Raw genomic sequence first — 22,953 nt, 5'->3', positions numbered from 1 at the left:
GCCAAACCCAGACTCGTCCAACAGCTTTACACCACGGCATCCAACGCTTTGCATTGCACTTGGTGATGTATGGCTTGGATGCAGCTGCTCGGTTGTGAAAACCCACTCCATGAAGCTCTCTACGCACTGTTCTTGAGCTAATCTGAAGGCCACATGAAGTCTGGAGGTCTGTAGCGATTGACTCCACAGAAAGTTGGCGACCTCTGCGCACTCTATGCCTCAGCATCCGCTGACCCCGCTCCGTCATTTTACGTGGCCTACCACTTGGTGGCTGAGTTGCTGTCATTTGCATTGCTTCCACTTTGTTATAACACCACTGACAGTTGACTGTGGAATATTTAGGAGCCAGAAAATTTCATGACTGGACTTGCTGCACAGGTGGCATCCTATCACAGTACCACGCTGGAATTCACTGAGACCCTGAGAGCGACCCATTCTTTCACAGATGTTTATAGAAACAGTCTGCATGCTTAGGTGCTTGATTTTCTACACCTGTGGCCATGGAATTGATTGGAACACCTGATTTCAATTATTTGGATGGGTGAGTGAATACTTTTGGCAATATAGTGTATGTATTGAGGTCTGCAACCAACATACATTTAACTATCAATACACCTTTTTTTTTAATATAATTTTATTTCTGAATAGAAATGCCAAAAAAGTGAAAAGCCATGAATATTTTGGTTTCTATTAAATTTTTATTTGGTTTATATTACATTTATATTTCAATTTTAAAAATCTAGACTGTCAACATATTTATTATAATAATCATGACTCGTTATCTGAATCTGCTAACACATTCAACATAATTTATAATGTATTTTTTTTATCATCTATGGCACATAATAAATCAGAGCTTTAATTGCTTTGCCATTTATTTCTGGTCTCTCATTATTGTTTATCATTAAGGGATTATTTTATTGTTATTTTATTGAATGTATAGTAGTGCCCATTAGTCTCTAATCCCCTTATTAAATATTTTTAGTGTTTTCCACAATTAGACTTCCTGGGTCAGCCAGTCCAGTATCTTTACAGCCTCAACTATACCTGCCTATATTTTCTTTTTAAATTCATAATGTTACCATCAGAAATATCTACTTGATGGTTGTGTAATACATCTCCAAAATCATGCAGGTGTTTCAACATTTTTCTGCAGCTTCATGCTGCTGATATCAGTCTGTACACCTGCACCACAGGATGTTGGGTGCAATATATACAACAGTAAGTCATCACATGTGCAGCTCACCTGCTGTGATTACGGCGTATCAAGTGACACATAAAAGATCTTTAAACGAAAAACGGTTGAACGGGCAGACCACACAACATTTTAGCAATGATATTCAAACATCTTCATCTGTTTTTAATTCAATATAAAAATTAGGTCTAAGAAAAAAAGGACCCAAATTCATATGTTAATTATTTTCTGGTTGACTGGTGATACCTATATATTTTGTCTGTAAAGAAATACCAAAGACAACGTCAAATCCACATGGGCCAAATGTCACACAGGCAATTTTTCTAATGGCGAGCTGCACAACATGAACATTAACCTGCAAGTTACATCAAAAAATACTGCAGATTTACTCAAAATTAACCTAAACATTTCAAATTCATTCATACTGATGGCAGTTCTTTCTGTAAAACACCTCTTTGGTCTAATATTGATGGTTTCTAAAAACTATTTACCTGTTTTAAATCAACATAAATTAAATAGATATAGGCAATATCGTCTTGCCCTACATTTTGTCTGAAAATGCATTCATATATCCTTAAAACCTGGTACATTTCCCAGCCCTAATCGGAGTCCTATCTTCCCCTGCTCTCTACCAAGCTCTTCAGAGAACACTTTGCACTTAGCTAGGCAATTCTCTACTGTTGTCCCCAGTAGTAGATTGAGTCTCAGCCAGACTATTCTCCACTGCTGTCCCCAGTGGTTGAATGAGTTTCCCAACTATAGTTAGCTCGCACTGTCCTGCTCTACTTCTGGGATTTCTTTGCCCAGCTCTTTGGGAATGATCCAGCACTTGGTACTTGGTAAATAGTTGTTGTGAAGCCTAATGAATGGCGATTAGTGATCCCACATTTTCCTTGATTCATTGTTGATGTCTAAAAACAAACAAAAAAAAAAAAACATAAAAACAAAAAAAACAAAAAAAAAACAAAACAAAACAAAAAAAAACTACATAAACAACGTATATTTTAGGTACTCTGCCTTAAACTCTACACGGCAGCACTTGCGTCCAATTGAACCTGAAGCACTTGATGGCACTTACTGATGTTGTTTCTTCTTGTCTAGATCATTGCTTGTGTTGTTCTTGCTCTCAAATGTACGTCGCTTTGGAGAAAAGCGTCTGCTAAATGACATTGTAACATAATAGTTTCGGGTTTTTCATTAGTTTTTAATTTTTATTTCGTTTTTACCTTTTGTTTTACATTTCAGTTTAGTTTCAATTTGTTTTTCCTGCTGGCTTGTTAGTTTAGTTTTCATAAGTTTTAGAGTTAGTTTTAGTTTTTTCAGCAACATCAGTTATCTGTCAGGGCCGAGATCCAAAAAGGCTCATCACTTTTCATGTCATTTATTCAATTTTGATGTTTGTATAAAACTTAGGACCAAAAATTACCATTTTGTGAAGTCTTATCCTATCAAATCAGGGGATTTTATTCTCTCGTGGCATGGGCATTCATGTCAGTCATTATGCTGCTGTCGAATACTTAAACTAAGGAGATTTTATCTTTAATTGTATTTTACTTTGGTTAGTTTTCTATGCCCAGGATTTAATTTTAGTCAGTTTTAATTTTCTTTTGAAAGCTTAGTTTTTATTTAGTTTCAGTTCACTAAACTGATTTTCACATTTTAGTTTTAGTTATTTATCTAGTTAGTTATGGTTAAGGTTAATGACATTAACATTAACCTTAACCATAAAAAATAATTAACTTAATAATTTTTTTATGGCTAAGGTTAATGACATTAACCTTCAAATCAGAACTATTTACAAATGGACTTCAAATTTGAGCATCAACCCCTCCTAATACCTACAAATCTGCAAAAAAAAATAGTTGTGAAGTAGTCTTTCTTGAACAAAACAACAGTATAAAGTAAGTCAAAGGTAGGGCTCCTTTGTAGACTTTTATGGAGCACATGAGCCACAGTAAAGCGTCTTCAGGAGAAATAAAACTGCTGTTATCAGACCAACACTGAGCTGAGATGAACACTGAGTCTGCGCGAAGTTTGCCCTCTGGAGCGTCTCTATGTGAAGGGACAGTTTAACCCTTTAAAACTAAAGTTAAGAAATGTTAAATAATGTTATTTCTTTGGCATATGCTGTCTCTGGTATCAGTGAAGAAAATGTAGAAACAGCCAGCTGTAAAAACGAGTTTTAGGTTTGTTTCAACGACACAGTCTAAGCTAATCAGAACACAGGAGGAGGCGAGGCGCCAAACCTCACCCAGAAACTGAAAGAAATTTCTCTATCATCTTGAAATAAGTTCGGCCAACTTAACGAAACATTTAAAAAATTCATAAAAGAGATGAAGATTAATTCGGCCAAATTCGGCTTGTTAAGTCTTTTTCTGAGAGCTTTAAATTCGCGGTTGAAAACAAAATGCACCTGTTGGAGCTAGCTTGTTAGCATCTGTAAGAACGTCAGGCCTTACCTGTACACGCAGCACTGTGAGTTAGCCGGGTTCAGCTGTCAGCCATGGTGTTAATCCAAGAAAAGGATGCTCGGTTTTGTGATATAGCGGACTAACCCTCCGGGATCCCAGGTACTCTCTCTTGTGAGGGAAAACAGCGTTGCATGTGAGGAAAGGGCGGAGTTAGAGCGTCAAGGTGCGCTCAGGCCACACCCCCTTTTCTCCCTGAGGCTGCTGATTGGTAGATTTTAAAACACAATGACACAAGGACTTACACAAAATAAGCCTTCTTTGTTCAACACGTGTTGAGCTATTAAAATAAGCTAGTCATAATGCTTTTGTATAATTTTACTCCATATTTTTTAGCAGCAGTTTTTATATTTTTATGCATATTTTTTTTGTTCCTTTTCTTACAGCTTTACCTTTAGGCTTCTTCCCATAGAAATTACAGGTGCACTAATGTTTCAATGTTAATTGTTTTTGCTTAGAAAAGACAACGAATCAGGCATTTTTGCTAGCGAAACGCAAAGGAAGTTAATGATTTAATATGAGAAAAGTTGACTTTAAGCAGATCCATGAATTTCTCCTCATCCATTGCCATCTGTTGTTTTTACAGCTTTTCACATCACTTGGGGCTGGAGTTAAGCCCATTGTCGTGGGGGGAAAGGCGGGGTACGCCCCAGGCTGGATCCAGCCAATCCCATAACTCAACTGTAGATACAAGGCTCATTTTGACTCACACCTACGGGCAATTTAGAGTCACAAATTAACCTAACAAGCACGTTAATGGACAGTAGAAGCAGAGAACCCAAGCATGCACAGGGAAGACATAGAATGGACCTTTCTGACTAGGACTCAGATTATGCACCTTCTTGCTGTGAGAAGACGAGGCTGACCACTTCACCACAGAGCAGCTCTAAAAATAAGAGATATGTGTATTGAAAACTGCAATCATACTGGAGATTTCAGAGGAATCTCACAAAACGGGTTTAAATTTGATCAACACAGCTGTGCTCTTGTCTTTAAATAACTTGACCTACATTTTCAGGCTCTGACTTTAGGCTCATCTGATTTAAATTCTACATAAACATTTGCAGGGTTGTGGAACACTTGAAGATGTAATAGTGGCTCTCTGTCGCCCCCTGCTGGTTTCATCTGTGTGGAGAAAAACAAAGAAGAAGAGATGAAGACAGTGGCTAATGAATGGCTTGTTTTTCTTTCCTCTCAGTCTGACATGAGTAAAGTTTAACTAGAGGTTCAATCTAGAGTTAAATATTTACAGATGTGTGCAGCTTCTGAAAACACATCAAAGTAGAAATTCAGCAGCAAATGCTTTTAGTGAGGCGATTATTTCATGAACCAGTTAGAGCTCTAACCTAGATGTGGTATTTCAGTCTCATACCGCTGCAGGTTTTCTAGGAAAGTGATTTCTCAAAGGATGAAGAGAGAGCAAAAATGTGCCAGATTTCCAATTATATTTATTAAAACTTTATCACTGTGGACTAACATTAGAAAGGAGAAACAGCAGGCTGGTGAATTATTGAGAAGTGCAGTTTCCTTTTTGTTTTGTGTTTATAATATGAATGGTGGAAACTGCATCTAAGGTCATGAGAACAAAAGATCTTGTTAAACCTTTGTGCATGGGGGATTCACAGGAGTCAATTCTAAAGAAGGACTGAATTAGGACAACTGTTTTGTTTTGTTTTTTTTACTTCCGTCCTTAATTTCAGACATTTGTTTTCTTATTAACAAACTAAAGCTGTTTTTTCTCTTGAGATTTATTTATTTTCAATCAGTAATCAAGGGAAGATCAGTGCTGTTATCTCAAGATAACATCATAAATCAGTCAGAATCTTGAGAATATATAAATCTGCTTGTGACCACAGGGAAACAGAATGATTGCAAAGCTTGCTTATGGCTTCTATGTGCAAAAGATTTCTTTTAAAATCTTCATTTAAAAGCAAGTGGTATCTTTACTGTCTCAGAAAGTAAAAAATAGTAAAAAAAAAAGAAGCTAAAAAAGAAGCTAGAGTCAAACAAAGTTGTAAATTATAAACTTAAAAAAAAGTAAGGCAATTTATGTTTGGTACATTATTCCTTTGTTGTAACAATGCTTCTTGGTAATAAATCTACACCGCTGGAAAGCCTGTTTATAACAGCTTATTTTGCTGTTGCTATTGACTTTTGTTCTGAGCTTCTGGTACCCCCAGGTGCTGCCAATCAGGTGCCTGAATGGCAGCACCTGTGAGCATGGGCCCTGCTACAGTGGTCAGTAGATGTCTGCTTCAAGAATCGGCATGCCATGTTTGACTGATCTGGATAGGGCTTGTCAGTTGGGCAACTTCAAGCTGGTGTTCTGCAAAACCAAGTTGCGGCATTGTTTGGAGTGAACCCTAATACCATCTCCAAACTGACGGCCAAGTTCTATATAATGGGGAATGTCAGAGACAGACCGCAAAGTGGGCGTCCCAAGAAGACAACACCCCAAGAATACTGTTTTCTCACCCTGTCAGCAAGAACGCTATCCTCCAAGATGACAACTCTCACCCCCACAGAGCGGGGTTTATCAGAGACTACCTCCAGAATTTGGGAGTGGAGAGGATGGAATGGCCTGCCAGCAGTCCTGACCTTAACTCCATTGAACACTTGTGGGATCATCTGGCTGGGGGTGCTGTTCGTGCCAGAGTGACCAACACAACCATGTTGGCTGACTGGCGATAAATGCTGGTTGAAGAATGGGATGCCATCCCACAGCAGTGTGTGACCAGGCTGGTGACCAGCATGAAGAGGAAGTACCAGGCTGTTGTGGCTGTGTATGGTGCTTCCACACGCTTCTGAGGCTCCTGTTTGTCAAATGAATAAATTGTTAAACTGTCAATATGTCTTGTTTCTTCAAACTTCAATCATCCAATCCACCAAACACCAAACAAGAGTCAATGGCAGAATCAGCTGTTTGGCATTGGCAGAGAAGATTTGACATATTTTCATGGGTGCAACCCACATACTCAGCTCTGCTGCTCATCCCACACATGCATGATCCTTACAAATGTGGCATCATTTAAAGGGTAATAAACAGGCTTTCCAACAATATAAGATTTACTACCAAGAAGCATTGTTACAACCAAGAAATAATGTACCAAACACAAATTCCCTTACTTTTTGTTTTAAGTTTATAAAAAGGAAAAATAACCCATGAGTATCTGTTACATTTGGTTGTTGATTTAGTTTCCCACAGCTGAGAAAACTTTTAAGTCTGCAACTGCTGCAATGTCATACGCTTCATATAGATAATAGGTAAAAAAAAAAATGTATGATGCACGACACCCCTGAACTTTAATAACCAAAATAATGTTGTTCAATGGCCAAACAAATTTACACTAAATTTAACCAAAAGTGATTAAAAAGCTGGAATCACAGGTTCAGTGTTCATCACACTACAGCAGTGGTTCAATATCTGGGGTCCAGACACCCCTAGTGGAAGATCTCAGGGGGGGCGTGGGACCCTGTCTGGTCTGATGCTGTCAGAATTGGATGTGCATGTCTGTTTTTTTAAAACAACGATAAATGTGGTAGGGCCAACCTAAGGGAGGATAAAATGAAGAGAATTCATTGATTTTTGTGTGAGAAAGTCACAATTTTGGGGGGTGAGAAAAAAAACATTTTTGAGATTATAAAGTCATATATTTACAAGATATCTAACTGAATTTTTAAGTTTAAAGTCTTACATTATGGCAATAAAAAAATAAAAACTTTTTTATGTTTTTAACTCCATAATTTTTTACAACAGTCTTAAGTAATTTTATTTGACAAGAAACCAACATTTTTGGATTTATAGTCTCAAACATTCAACGTTTACGTTCACGCACATTTACAGCTATTAATGACTCTGATACACCATCAGAATAATAGATAGTTTACACATAGATCTTTAGTAAAAAAAAACAAATTATATAGGCCAATTATGCTGGGATTTTTGTCATAAACAATTGAAATTGATGTTTGATTTTTCAAAGTGGGTCATGGGGGGTTTGGCCTGTCTTTGATATGAGAATGGGGCCCTAAGGGAAATAGGATGGGAACTGCTGCACTACAATAACAGCCAGATCCTGATTATCAGTAGAACGATGGCCTTTAAATTTCAAAATCTGATCATTATTGCTCCTGCTGCCTGTGAATAGAACTGCTTTACTCTCTTGCATTTTTATAAAAAAAAAAAAAAAAAAAAAAAAAGCTCATGTTCTCCACCTGCATGTGTGGGTTCTCTGGCTTCCTCCCACAGTCCAAAAACATGCCCGTTAGGTTAATTGGTGACTTTTAACTGGCTGTGAGGGTGAATGCCTGGTTGTTTTTCTGTGTCTCGACTTGTAACCATTCCAGGTTGTACCTCCACTCTCATCAAATGACAGCTAGGACCGACTCCAGCCCCCAGCAACCCTGAACAGGATCAACGACTGGAAAAGGTCTCTAAGCATGAGGTATGAGTTAGCCTTAATGGGCCATTTTCACACTACTTGTCCTTAAATTTATCACCACATCTATTACTTAAAACCCCACAGAAAACAGGATGTGTTGCAAACATCTTCAGTTTTTTTTATACATCAATCAGAAACTGACAACAGGGTTACTTGTAGTAAAGAACTAAAGTAAATCTGGTTTAAATAATCTATTGGTTAGCATTAAGTGTTATTTCAAACCAGATTTGTAAAACAGGTTGAAACTTAGCATTTCATATTGGAGGAGGTGATGTGCTCTTTCCAAAGCGACATCTTGTTTCAGTTTTCACTTCTGTTTTTCAGGTCTATCTGGTGGCTGCACATCACTGATTGCCTAGCTTCAGGTATCCTCTCTCTTGTCAATTCTTCCAATGGCTCACTTCATTCTGCTGCTATGATCTAAAAACAGCCTCTAGAACAATCTTGTGTGGTGTTTTTGGTCTGAACTGAACATGAGATGAACAAAGCAGAGAAAGTATGCATATACTGTACAAAAAGAAACACTGAGAGCACCAACGGTTGGATCAAATCATGTTTATTAATGTGTTCAGGAAATCCCCACAGAAACAGTTTACAGGGGAACTTACAGATTTACAATCATTCTTGACAGAAGTGCCAGCTTTACCCCCACGGTTCCACACTGAGAACGCCTGCTGAATCATGCAACCAGTTAACTGCACACCCTTTCCCCTCGACAGGTCTACCACCGAGTCCTTGAGCTCATTGAGGAGCTGCTGAAAAACAGAGCTGTTGTGTTGTAGATTTGTTCAGATATGAAATATGACGGTTTAAGATGCTGATCTGTGATGAGTAGTTTTATCTTGTCAACACCAGTATGGTTAAACTAGCTTTCCTTTCTTCCTGCCTAGACCGTTCACAGTTAAAGAGCCTTCATATTTGGTGCCAATCCTTCATCCCAACCAGGAAAACTTAGACAGCTGGATGCTTTCACATTTCAGAGTCAAATGCCAACCATTTGTGAGGAAAAAAAACAAAAACTGTTCAAACTCAAAAGCAGGCCCTGGAGGACGCTCTAGGATTTGTCGCACTGCTCAGATGCATTTGGTTCAGCAGTCAAAGTACAAATAGAAATGCTAAAACTAGTTACAGAAAAAACACACATGTAACATCTTTGAAAGGAATAACATGTGAAGCTTGTGGATGTATCAGGACACGTGTCAGTTAACCGTCTGAGGCCTGAAATGCCCAACACCGTTATTTTAAACCTTTGAGGAGTAGGAACACTGTCAGAATGATTCATATACTGAAGGTTTTTCTAATTTAATCCAGGGAGTTAAACATCAAATACCAAAAAGATTAAAGAATTGCATATACTTGCAGGTTCTAATTTAAAGTAGATTCTTTTAAAGATTGTTGGCTTGCCTTGTGCTTCACGGTCTCGCTCAGTGGGGGGACAAAGGTAGTGTTCACTAAGAATAATCCGTTATAGTCCAATAGAATAAGAATAAAACAAACAGCATGATTTTCAGATGACACCAGAATGATCGAGGATGGGCGTTTTTTTTTTTTGCCTTTTCTAGTTTTTGATTTGCTTCGACCTGATACAGGTTAAGATGCAATTTGCTGAATCTCTTACTGGTGGGTTTGAGGTTTGAAAATCAAAGAGGTTAAAATGGACATTTAGCATTCAGTCTACATGAGGTGAACAACGTTTCTAGTTAACACAGATATTCACTACAGGGAGCGGGGGGAGAGCTTACACCCTTGCTCTTTCTTTGCCGTATGAAAACCATGCTTCCTCTGGAGAGTAAGGGTGGGGGAGAAGGGGGGCCGTGCAAGACTTGGAGTGGGGGCAGGCTGAGTGGGGCGGGGGCTGAGTTTGGTGGATGGAGAGAGGGGCTTGAAAACCAGACTGCTGATTCCACAGGTGTGTAAAAGGCACGCCAGGGTTACTCCCAATCCCAGCCAACATACACAGAGACGCCTTCACACCCACACACACTCGCTGAACACACAAGGAACACGCTCACACACACTCCCACACGCACGCACGCTCACACACGCACACACAAGCAGCACAGGCTAGAGCCCCAAAGAGTACTGACAAGGAGGGGGAGCAGTAGGAGGAGGGAATGAAGGAAGTTCTTGAAAGAAAGAGCTCGGGTCGAGGTTGGGATTAGATGGGAGCGAGGGGGCCTGGATCCGGTGCTGCCGCTGTGTTGAAACAGAAAAAATAAACAACAAACAAAAATCAAAACTGGTGGAATGGATCATTTCTGGTTCTTCAGCTGGTTGGAGAGCCAGTCCAGGCCCTCGTACAAGCCATCCCCGCTGGTGGCGCAGGTGGCCTGGATGTACCAGCTGCGCTGGCGGAGGGCGTGCAAGCCCAGCTTGTCTGTGATCTCTGCAGCGTTCATAGCGTTGGGGAGATCCTGGAAGGAGAAGAAGAAAAAGGTGGTCATTATGCAGGCTTGATTTATGACAGGTAAGAGGTACGAGCACCTCTATGTAACCACGAAGAAAAACAAAGGTCTTATAGGGGCGGCGTGCGATGAACCAGCTAACAGCTACAGCCAGATCCCTCAGACTTAGCACCAGAACAACCAACTTATATTTATTTACATTTTTATCAGTTCAGACCCATAGTCCTGTTGAAAAACAATTAATCTGTAACACAACTAATGGACATTAAACCCTCAGTATAGGGATGCATGATATTATCAGCATGATATCAGTATCAGCAGATATGAAAAGTTTGGCAAGTATTTACAACGGATATTTAGGCAATACAAATATATAATCTGTAAATATTAGTGATTAGAACAAATAAGTCGGTAGAGTTTTAGGTTGGTCAGCTTATGTCACCATCTTTATTCATCACCATTTCTTACACTTTACAGTGGGTTTTAGGGACTGGGATGTTAGTTTTTTCATCCTCAAACTCTTAATTGTCTGTTTCAAGGATTTAAGTTTTAGGTCTGAACCACATTTTAATATTTTTCTATTTTGTATATATTGTATTTGCACATTGAATATCAGCAAAAATCCAATACCATGCAATCATTCACTGGTTGATGCCTACTGCTATGCTATCTCCATGCCCTTCAACCCAACTACATACAAAGATGAACTGATGACACCAATACCAGCTCATAGGAACTGAGTGGTTTAGGACTATTTAGTGTTATGTCAGGGCATACTCAATAGCTCAAGCGATAAGTAACTACATTCAACACAGACGTGTGTATGAGGATGAAAGGCCCAGATTTCTGGCACAGCTAAAGTCGACAACATTTTGTAGTTTATTAGGATGAGAAATTATTTGCTAAGAAGCCTGATAGCTTCCATACTACAAGAAGCAATAATAGACATCTCAGTATGGTTCTGGAAGTGAATTTCCTCATTCAAATCCTCCATTAACGTTAAAAGAAATCCTTACATCAGTATTTTTAATCCAGTGACCAAGTCAACCAGGAACTTGAATACCTGTGACCATAAGCATTAGATTTGGCATTTGACTGCTCTGGGATAGTCCTTTTCCCCCAAGATTGTGAATGAACCATGTTCTGTTTTCTAACTGGGGGTGATCTCACACAAACGTTTTCCTTTCTACTTCAATCATTTCATGCTCAGGCTGCTCTCAGTTATGTTGAACGTGAATGGTTGTGGCATTATTGCTTAAAATCCTAACAACTTAGTAAGAAAATGAATGTGATTCTAACTTTCTAGATGTCACTGTTGAGCTCTACAAGAGTGTAAAAATACACTTAACTCACAATAAAAGACAAATACATCTGGATCATCATTTTTCCAAAAGTAATAATTTTATAAAGATGAGATTGAAATGCATAAAAAAAACAAAAAAAAAAGCTTTTTACATTTTAGTTAAAAAAAAACAAAAACAAAAAACTTTTTCTTTGTTTTCCTTCCTAACTATGAGTAATTCTTTATAATCTTGGGCTTGAAGAGTCCTGAAGTCCAAGACATATTTTTGTCAAAATGATCAACAAACATCCACATTTGTAATGATGTATAGGGATGTGTCACTGGATCCTAACTTGCCTGTTACCTTTAACATAAAAAGAGGGAAAATCTTTACACGATCTCACCTGTTTATTTGCAAAAACGAGCAGCACGGCGTCTCTGAGCTCGTCCTCAGCGAGCATTCTGGACAGCTCCTCCCTCGCCTCGTTCACTCTCTCTCTGTCGTTGCTGTCCACCACAAAGATAAGCCCTGCAAACAGAAATAAACATCACTGTTAGGACTAATGAAGTACTATAAGTGTATCAGCATTTAGTTAAAACATCATGATGGTCTTTTTCAGTTCCAGAGCAGTTTCTCCTGCCAGATCAAAAGCTGCAACTCTGTTTGATCAATTATTAATTCTGAACAAACTGTTCCGACGGCTAAATTAAGTCTCTTTGACCTGACAGAAGTCACAACTCTATATTCAGAATGTGTGAAGGAAGAGTGCTGCTCTGTGCTCCAAACATTCAACTCGTCTAAAAGAATACAACCCAAAAAATAAAGTATTTAGATGTAAGCTGCTCAAGGCTCACAACAGCCCTGTGAAAAAGCATGGTTTGCATTACCCTTTAAACATTCAGACTGATTCCATAGCAGCGTGATATTTGTACCCTACTATTTTGTAAACTTACACTGCATTTACAGACCATGAGAGAGTAAAAGGCAGTGGGAGCTCCAGGGCTGTGCTGGCCCTGCTGATCCTATTCTCTCCTCTTTAACATGTTTGTTACAACATCTGAAACCTGCAGAACTCATTTACAAAATGACTACTGGAACCCTTTCCCATCATGCTCCTGGTGAAAACAAACAAACGCATACAATAGAGCAGAAACAAAAGGAGCTTTTGATCACAGCTGACCTTTTTGTGATAAATTATCTGCAATGTTCATAGTGTAGGATGAGCATTATAAACTAGCAGACAGCCACCAAGGTTTATTTTTCCTCCCCATTACATTAGCCATCACTTCTAACTGCCACTGCAGTAGGAGTTTCAGGCAAAAAAGGGTCCGACTATCACTTCATGCCACTTAGGACAAAAGAAGCTCTGATTGTGAAAATCAGGGCCAACACTGATATTAAAAATAACAATTAGGATGATTATTAATACCTGTTTTGTTTCAGAACTTCTTTTGGAGTTACACTCTAACAATGCAACCATTTTCTTTAATATCTGACCAAAATAAAAGATTATAGTTTGCTCGACAGGTAACCTTTTCTGCCTGATAACAAAAAGCCTCTTGTCTGACTCTTCTTACTATTGGCCCATGCATTAATGCATCCTCAGTTATTATTTTCTTGCTCAGTGCTGGAGGAAGCCCTCCTATTGGTTGTTCATGATGTTCACGTCGTGCATAAGCAAACTCTAAAAGTATTAAAATGAAAAACTTGCTTGATTTTATCTGAACAAATGGCAGACTTATCACAGCCCAGAGTTTTATAACCACTTTGACAGGAGCACCATCACAGCAGAAAAACTCTCATAACTTCTTTACAGAACTGGAAGTTTGCCTGGGACTGTAAAATTGCTTTAACTCTGGTGTGAGGAAGAAAGAATATGCTGAATAAACACAAACGAGAACTTCTGCTGAGACACAGTGGCTTTTTTTCATGGTCCTGCTACAAATGTCTTTGTTGGAGCTCTTGTTTTGTTATTTTTTACTTTTTTGTAACTCTTATTATATTCTAGCTTCTGTTAAAGCTGATTTTAAGCCACTTCTCTTATCATTGTACCTAGTTTTTGGGGCTTAATGGGCTATTTAACTTTTTCAATGTTTCCTTTAAAATGTTGCTTTTCCCCTTGGTCATCATGTTTTTGTGTCTTGTGTGAAACAATTTAAAACACTTAATTTCTAAAAGGCTCTTTCTAAATAAAACTGCCTTTAGTCTGTAATCCTTTACAAAAGAAGAATTTGTTTAAAGTACTTGCATTACTGTGCTACTGTGATATTATGTTGACATAAAGTTGAAATAAATGGTAACATCTTTGATTATTTTTATTCTGGGACATGATTTCATCCAACAAAAGCAGTTGCGTCCATGTTTGTAGTGAACACAGTGTCAGTCTGCTTTGAATGCAGTTGAATTTTTAACTTATAGCTGTCAAGTGATTTTGAGACTCACTTCTATCAGTGATGAAACTGCAGCACTTTGAGGGCACAGACAAAGGCTTAGATGAAATCAAAACTACAGGGAAATATTTGTGTTTTAATATTTACATCACAGCTTGAGTTTAACATTTGAAAACTTTCTGAAGAAACCCTCTATCATCAGTGACTGGCAGTTGTTACCTCTACAGAGCACCACAGCGGTGGTTTTACATCTTTTTTGGGTCTATTTTGTCAAAAATGAAGAAAAGAACAAATGAAGAGTAAAAGGAAAGAAAAAGGATGACAAAGGTCCTGGGACATGTTTCAACTCCTCATGATGTTCAGTCAGTCCAGCTGAAGTTCACGGTCTGATCTGGTGGTAAATGTTTTATCATCCCTGTAGGTTCCTATAAAGCAAAAGTTTATTTCTGCATCTTGAAACAGCAGCTTGTAGAGGAGTTGGCTCTGTTTGCTGCAGCAGCATCTGTACGCAGCACGATTCTCCCAGTCTGTTAAATTACAGACTCTCTGCAGTGAGCAAAATATCACTGATACAAAGGCATCAGTACCCTCAGTAAGTTTACCAACAGAAAAAGTCACATGATTGCATCCTGTCTAAAACTTGACTTTTAAAACACATATAGTCTAACTGAAATTATACTAAATCCAATTTCTTAATGTTGGACCAATGCATGTAAATAATGCGGGTAAAGATCAATTTTCTTTTGCATGTATTCACCTTCAGGGAAATGGAAAAGGTGGCAAGCAGATGCTCCACAGTCTCTATGTCGTAGTGATAAGGATGCCTTTACATTAGGGACCCAGTCCCAGATCTGAGTACACTTCAGCCCAAAGTCTGGTTCCGTTTGATCAGTGTGAACACAAGTGTACTGTACTTGGACACTGGGCCTGAGTTTGAAGACGTGGGCACAGTATGCAGGAGATGTAAATGCATCTATGCCTGAATACTGCGTTCTTGACAGCTAATAGAGTTGTAAAGGTGATGCTAAATGTCTCCTGTCTTTTCTAAACCCACCGTGCCCAGGCAAGGTATGAAATAATCATGCCTTATGAGAAAATGTCTCCAGTATTCCAGATCATTTGGCTCAGCTTAGTAAAAGGAGCCAGCTCTTCCAGCTCCTAAGCAGTTCTTCATTTTGCTATCAGTGTGGCTTCATTAAATCAGCAAGATTTTAGCAACGTTTATCCTTTGTTTTAAATGCGAGAGTGATTTTTAGTCAACTCGGAAACAGAAGCCAGCTCCCATTATCACATTTAAGAGCCAGCTCATTCTAGAAAAACATCACTGTCACAGGCTTCGACCTGGTACTCAAGCAGCATAAATGCTAAGCATAGCACAAGTCGAATTTTCACAAGCTCTCAGATTGAGCCATGAGCTTGAGATGTGTTTAGCTCATGTGTACCAAAAGTAAAGAGTACAGCACATATGAAATGTATGGAGTGGAAAAGTTTGTCCATTTTTAGTTAGCTCCTGCTATGTCATTAGCAAGGCCAACAGGAAGAAGGTATTTAAGGTATAAATGTAGCTTAACATTAATGCTTAGAATTCCCTATATAATGCTGTTTTTGTCTCCTTAAAGTTTGACTCTCTTTTCATTTAGGCTATATGGTTCTTGCTGTACTTAACATGTCAGTGAGAAGACTGTATGGTTTGAAAACTGACTGTATGGTTGTTGTAGTCTTTTGATGAAGCACTGGGTTCCTTCATTTTGGCCTGCAACCTCTTCAAACAAAGCTCTGCCTACTTGTGATGTCCAAGAACAGGCTAAAATTGACATTTTTGTGGACATGAAATAGCAGTTTTACCATGAGTGAATTTTCTTCATTTGCTTTGCATTTAATTAACTTTTCAGGCCTGAAGTGGAGGAAGTTTTGTCCTATTTTATTCTCTTAATCATCTAGTTACCCTCAGATTTGTTCAAAGAGCAATTAAGTATTTTCAAATCCCCCAGCTAAGGAAACCTGAAAGCAGAGGGTTTAGATACTTTCAAGTTGGCAAGTCAATCGGTCTGCACATTTAAATGGAAAGAGCATTGGTGTATTTACATCCTGGGAAAAACAACCAATTTAACCTGAAAGAAATCGTGTTGCTTCTGGGATACTCCTGGGCCTTTTTTGATTAATGATTCTGTATCTAACGGTTGTTACCAAAAAAGATTCTCACTTCAATTTCACACTTGGATGCTCAGTGTGTGGAGATGATGTTTACAGCAGCTGGAGGTTTGTTGCATGCAAAGGTAGATTTCTGAGGGTCTGAACTCATTTTGAAGCTGGTCTAACTGGATGTACGCCTGCAGGCTGAGGCTGGGGAATATTTCCAGTTTATAAGATACTGGTATATTTTTAAATGAGATAAAGTGGAAGACAGTATTGTTGTATTTACAGTTTACTGATGTGGAATTGGTAGGGAGTTATCGTTTGATTCATTTTGTTTAAGAGCATTTATATTTTTCGTATTAAAAAAAAAACTGTATTGAAACTCACTTGTTACCACTACAGCAAGAATAAAAGTCCTAGAAACCCAATGTCGGGCAACTTATAGCTTTTAATGATCAAAAACTGGGGGTAAACTCTTGCACACTGTCCAGATTGTATAAATGTCACCAGCTTCTGGGAAACAGGGAGCAAGGGTTTCCCTCACTGCTTGCCAGCTCTACCAACATTTCCAAATTTTACCAATGTATTTGGTCAATTCACACATTTCTCTCTTTCAGTTAAAAATATAACTGAGTTTTAGGTTTCTGTAGATTTTGACTCCACTGATTATTCAGCAAAGGAGATTCTTATCATTTAGAAACATACATCATTCAAAAATGCATAAATTTCTGACACCCAAAATACAGAAGCATTGCCATTTTTTTTTTTACAATTTAAGTTAAGAAATTTCTCTTAGGTTTTTGATACTCTGAAATGGAAAACTGCCAAATATTGTGTGTTTAAGACTTATTTTCACTGACTTAGTATCATACACTCCATTTTCTGTTTTATTTACAAGAATCATAACAAAGTTTTTTTTTAATTGAATCAAACATTTGTTTTGTCTTTAATGAAAAAATAGCAATGTATACATATCGCATTGCCACTCAGCTACAGATAGATTTTATAGAAGAGAAGATTTCTGTTCTATATTGCCTAGCCCCAGGTTACATCACTAAAAGCCGCTCTGCAGTCCCTCCACATGTTGTGATGAATTCAATTTCAGGAAACAGTAGACGAGTCACACAACACACCCTTTGAGAGTTAAACAATAGAGCATGAGTCATCTGCTGTCAAGCTTTAAGATCATCTTGATGCACCACTGAGGCCACCTATAGGTGGTAATGTTCACCAACACTGCCATCTGGGATAAACTCCCCCTCACCTTGAGTGTTCTGGAAGTAGTGGCGCCACAGCGGCCTGATCTTGTCCTGACCGCCCACATCCCACACTGTGAAGCTGATGTTCTTGTATTCTACAGTTTCAACGTTAAAACCTGCACAGAAAAGAGGAGACGAGGATGAGTCACTTGCCGTGTGAATAACGTAGTACAAATCAAGTCTTGAACACTGAATCAAGCTGTCAAGATATAAAAGATCCATATACTCAACACAGCACAATCTATTAAGCCTACATTAACTCAGTTTCAGTGAAAAGTAAAGTATGCTTCATAACATGTCTTAGATAGGCTGTACATATCAGGGCAGGTTATCAAACCATATTTCTTTAATAATCTCAACCAGACGGATATAAAAACTGACAACTATAGTTAGATTATTTATCACTGCAGCTATTTTTTAATCACGCTGCTCCTGATTTATATCTTAACTGTGCCTTAGGCTTTGTAATAACTTTCCTAAATCACATGCAGTCCTTCGTGTTTAGACAGCATTTCATAACAACTTTAACCAATTCTAAAAATAACAATAGTGGTGCTGATACTGGAAAAATGCACTGATATTACTTAAAATTAGCTATTGGCGTTAGATTCATACTTTGCAAGAAGTATCACATCTGCTAAACAATTTGCCTTTTCACTTGGAAAATAAACTGATCACTTTATTTAGTTGACAAACTTCTTTCATTAAGAGATTAAAATTTATAGGAGAGAACAACTCAGCAAAATGTAGATTTATTAATTTATGCCACTCATTTCTTATAACAATCACAGCTTCTGCAATTTGACTTTTACAGAAGGTAATATAATGCAATTTTGATCTGATTTGATTCTGCTTAACAGCTGGCCCCAAAGTAAAAATGTGGAAGTCAAACTAACCAAAAGTTGTATTAAAGAGCGAGTCATTGAAATAATTAGTACATATCAGCACAGGGTATCAAATGTCAGCACTATCTGACCTCAACAAAACTCAAGACTTTCACAAAGGAGGCAATGTGCAGGATTTTTACATTTGTGATATTTTTGGATCAAATGGTTCATGATTTACAATGACTGTTAGTTTTTCTAGTACATCTGGTTGTGTTTATACATCATTTTAAGATGTGCTTAGTAATAAAAAACATGGTTTAACACAAGGTAACCAAAATAATGTTTGTATTAGCCCAAAACTCAGCCAGTGTTTACCTGAAGTTACAGAAAAACAATCAGAAGACACCCTGTTCTTTATAGGTGTGAAAATCTGTCAAACCCTTTAAACAAATAAAAATATAGATTTAAATACCAATGGTGGGAATGGTGGTGACTATCTCTCCAAGTTTGAGTTTATATAGGATGGTAGTTTTTCCAGCAGCGTCAAGCCCAACCATGAGGATCCTCATCTCTTTTTTGCCAAACAGGCCCTTGAATAAGCTTGCAAATACATTCCCCATGGTGATGAAGCTGTGAAAGGAGAGAGAGAAACAGGGTTAGGAGAGTCATGTTAGTAGTGTTTCTATTTCAGTAAAGAGAGAAGGGATCATCAGATAACCAGCAGCAGAGGAAACTAAAAATCAGTATGCTAGTTAATTCTTTAGATGGCTTATTACATCAAAAATAAATAAAGTGGTCAACGAAAGTATGTTTGTTTAAGTAAAAAGCATTCCTCTTTAATAAATAAGCTCCCCCATAAAGCTGGTGCAGTCACAGCAACATGGTGGGACGTTTTTACTTAAAACTAGAACTAAAAAGACAGTGTTTATTCAAGATTTAAATGTTGCTGTTCCATCAAAATGACCAAGTAACTAAAAATGATTTTACTAACTGTATACATCCTTTAATTGCACATTAGTAATTTTCTAACCAGAATGGCTAGAACAGCAGATTTGATCACATTCATTTAGGAGTTTAGCCTTTTCAACACCCCCCTAGATTTGCGCCATTGTACCCGCAACAATTTTATCTACCTCTATCTGAATATCATTGAAAACATTGTTTTTAGCTTTGATAGAAAAAAACAACCTGATGCATTAAGAAAGCAAACAGGGAAAACATTTCAGCCAGCTATCTGTACTATTATATATGACATCTTTATATTTGCTAGACAATTTTTGCTTTTTAAATTATTCTGCTGTGCCGCAGTTAAGCAAATATTTACATTCTCCCTCTGTGACGGTCAAGTTGATAACTTTGGCTGTCCCCAGTTTGTGAATTTAGGTAATGATTGAACATGTAGGTTACAGTTTGCAGCTCAACATTACATGCCATAACCTAAACTAAAACCATGGTTAGCAGCTAACAGTCACAAATACAGCAAGGCTACCACAACAGCAGAGTTTAAGAACTTTTCTGAGTAAAAATCCATGCAAGGCCAGTGGTTGTTATCTGGTGGGTCAGCACTTAAAAACAGGTTGCAAATGTGTGCTTAGAAAAAATTGATAACACGAGTTAATGATGTATGGAAGCCCTAAGTGAACATACAGCCTAGCATTTTAATTCACTCCACTGTTCTGTGACAGTGCTTAAATTCTGGTTGTTTTCTTAAGATCTTCACTCATTAATTCAGTTATCTTGACATAACAAAGCTGTTTTTACCATAACTTATTAACAATAACCCCCTACATAAGGAGTTTAATAAAATGTATGCATGAGAGCCTGACTGATTTTCAAAGTTGTATGTTCCAGATCAGTATTAAACAATACATTCTGGCTTTTTCCCTGAGCTGTGCAGATATAATTTGCTATAACAACGTTTCTTTTCTGATAATCGGAGAAATGTTCTTAAAAGTACATCCCTTGAGTCATCATATATTGGACAGTAAAAGAGAAAATGAATCTCATTCTCAGTTTCCCCAAAGTGACACGACAACCAAACTGTCCTCCTCTAGAGTGGTGTTAAACCTGGCAGTCTCTGCAGCGTCCCTGTGCACATGGCGACCTTTGTTTTCTACCTAAATTATACTTTACAAAGAACTCTTAATTATTCTTTATAAGAAGATAAGGGCTTAGTTTTGAGTTACACCAGTGGTTCTCAACTGGTGGGTCAAGACCCATAAGTTAGTCTTAAATGTGAGTCAGGAAAAAAACAGAGGGCAAAAAGTCCATGATGCATAAAGGCCCCAAATGGAAATATACCCCTACTTTTAGATTTAGGTATGCACAATGTTTGATTTTTGCCCACATCCTGATATTTACAAATTAATTTGAGCCGATATCAATGTTTAAATGTTGTTCAGACCAAGCATCAGCCCTTAAAACACACAATTTAAAATTAAGAAAAAATAGCGTAACAAATTTCAGTCCTTAAAACAGAATTTAAAGTGTAAGGACATATGATGAATAAAGAAAAAGATTTTGTCTAATGTAGATCTGTTGGTTCATCCCAGAATTCTTTTAACTTATTTGTTCACACAGCCAATATTAACAACTGATACAGGGAGATTTTCACAGCCAAAATAGCAGCAGAAATTTTCAGATTTGCAATAACATACCAATAATATCATGCACCCCTATTTTTGTGCCTTTTTTTTCTGGAATATCAAGAAAATTTTCTTTATTTTCACACGATTTCAACTTATTTCTCGGGATAAAAAGCCGGTTCCTCAAGATGAGGCAATTCCTTCAAAATTACCAAAAAAATTACATGCTCTCTCTGTAAACCTGGGGTAAAAATAAAATGTGTGTTATAAATGTGTTATAAAAGAGTGGAGCTGTAAGTCTGAACTACATTCAAATATTGGTAACAGCTAAAATTAAATATCTGAATATACGATATAAAAAAATGAACAATTGAGCATCCCTGGATATTTCATTATGGAGATGGTGGTGGCCCCTGAGGTTTGACTAGATGAGCAACCAATAACAGGTGAAAAACCGCCAACTATTTATGTTTATTTAAGTTAGTACAGTGCTCAGAAGTTTGTCTGCATTTTTGGTGGATTAACCACTCTCCTATGCACCTGTGTTCTGGAAAAGATATGTTTTAAAAGTGTCAGTACTCGACGATACTACTTATTAACAAAATAATAGTGTCGATTTAAAGCACATACTTTGGTTCTCAAAGAACTTAAAAGTTTGGAGTATCCTAAGACAGTAACGTTGTTAACCCGGATAAACTGAAAGGCTAACCGATCAGCCGATAAGAAAGGCCTGTTCCAGCTGGCAAACTCCATCCTGTGCGGGGATAATGTTACTGTATGGGTGAGCCGTCACAAGACGCTAGCTCGCTAGCCTGCGAACAACATCTCGACCTTAGCAAAAGGGCCGAATATCCTGCTAACATTTATGTTCGTCTCCGTATGGATTAGCTCATCGTCTAGAGAAAACGGACTGTTTCGAAGAAGAAAAGCCAACGCAAGCGGTAGAATAGACAACCTCTCGAAACAGATTACAGATATCTTTACTTAGGGCGGATGCTTCGGCTGATTAGCCTGCTAGCTTGTGTTAGCTTCTACCAATAGGCGACCGTTTCTCGACCGATTACTGTCGAAAGACGGACAGCCGTTACCAATGCTTCGAGACACAAAATCGACACATTTTAAACTATTGAATCGAGGCAGTCGTCAGTTAAAGTTGAGTCCAGTATTTTGTAAAAACCGACCCAAACAGCTTTCATCTGCTCGTTACCGGAGCTGCTTTAGCGAGCAGGGTAGCCGTTAGCTAAATGCCGCGTCACAGTAAAGACTGAACTCAGTGACGTCACGTTAAACACCGAAGAAAACGGTACAGTCGCACAGACCAAAAGTCGTTTAACGCGTTTTGATATTCTAGGGCAGAAAACATTATGTTTGAGGTGATAATTACCTTTAGAAAGACAGCTTCTCGATCTTTCCGTTATCTTTCACTGTCACTCCAAAATGGCGTCTTGCGCAGCCAGGGAGACACCGGTGTACGGGAACTTCCCACTATGAAATCAGGCCCAATCATAGCACAGCTGGTGCACCTAATAATCCGCCTCTGCTGCCATGCTAGCCAATCACATCAGATATAGTGTAACTAATGCACCGCCCTTGCCGCCCTTCTGTCCAATCAGAGCAGCAGCAGGTTCCTGTTTGCACATAGCACAAAATGTCGAGGAAGTGAACCGTACACAAGTTTATTTAAGTTTCAGACAGACTTAGGAGAGAAAGTGGATCTGAACTTTTGCTGTCTGAACATTGACCGATTTCTCCCGTCACTCAGACTTCATTGATGTTATTTCGAGGCTATAGAGCTATATTTCGCCAGTATTTACAAGGATTCCAAATGTTGTTGACATAGGTGGCCTGCGGCTGCTTTATGGCCTGGCTGAGGCCCCTGAGTTCAATATTACAACAGACAACAGCGTGTTTCAACATTTTCCCTTTCCTGTTCCATCACAGCAACACTCTCCTTCATCAAGTC

General features: G+C 38.2%; 2 protein-coding genes across 2 annotated transcripts in view; both read right to left on the bottom strand.

The window, feature by feature from the left end:
- The window catches only part of grb7 (growth factor receptor bound protein 7), a 28,626-nt gene extending 24,828 nt beyond the window's left edge, over positions 1 to 3,798 (bottom strand). Inside the window, exon 1 of the mRNA XM_041814873.1 lies at positions 3,655 to 3,798. The gene's annotated coding sequence lies outside the window, so the exon portion shown is untranslated. The remainder of the gene's footprint in view (positions 1 to 3,654) is intronic.
- Positions 3,799 to 8,645: 4,847 nt separating this feature from the next.
- On the bottom strand, positions 8,646 to 22,487 carry arf2b (ADP-ribosylation factor 2b). The gene is made up of 5 exons (XM_041815463.1): positions 22,375 to 22,487; positions 18,878 to 19,035; positions 17,584 to 17,694; positions 12,197 to 12,321; positions 8,646 to 10,519 (listed from the first exon to the last, which is right to left on the bottom strand). Exons 2-5 carry the CDS (start codon positions 19,023 to 19,025, stop codon positions 10,358 to 10,360), a joined length of 546 nt encoding a protein of 181 aa, XP_041671397.1. The 5' UTR covers positions 19,026 to 19,035; positions 22,375 to 22,487; the 3' UTR covers positions 8,646 to 10,357.
- Positions 22,488 to 22,953: the final 466 nt, after the last annotated feature.

The sequence above is a fragment of the Cheilinus undulatus genome, linkage group 20, assembly GCF_018320785.1.
Source record: "Cheilinus undulatus linkage group 20, ASM1832078v1, whole genome shotgun sequence".
NCBI lineage: Eukaryota > Metazoa > Chordata > Actinopteri > Labriformes > Labridae > Cheilinus > Cheilinus undulatus.
Note: the sequence above shows the minus strand (reverse complement) of the source record. Positions and strands in the feature narration are given on the sequence as shown.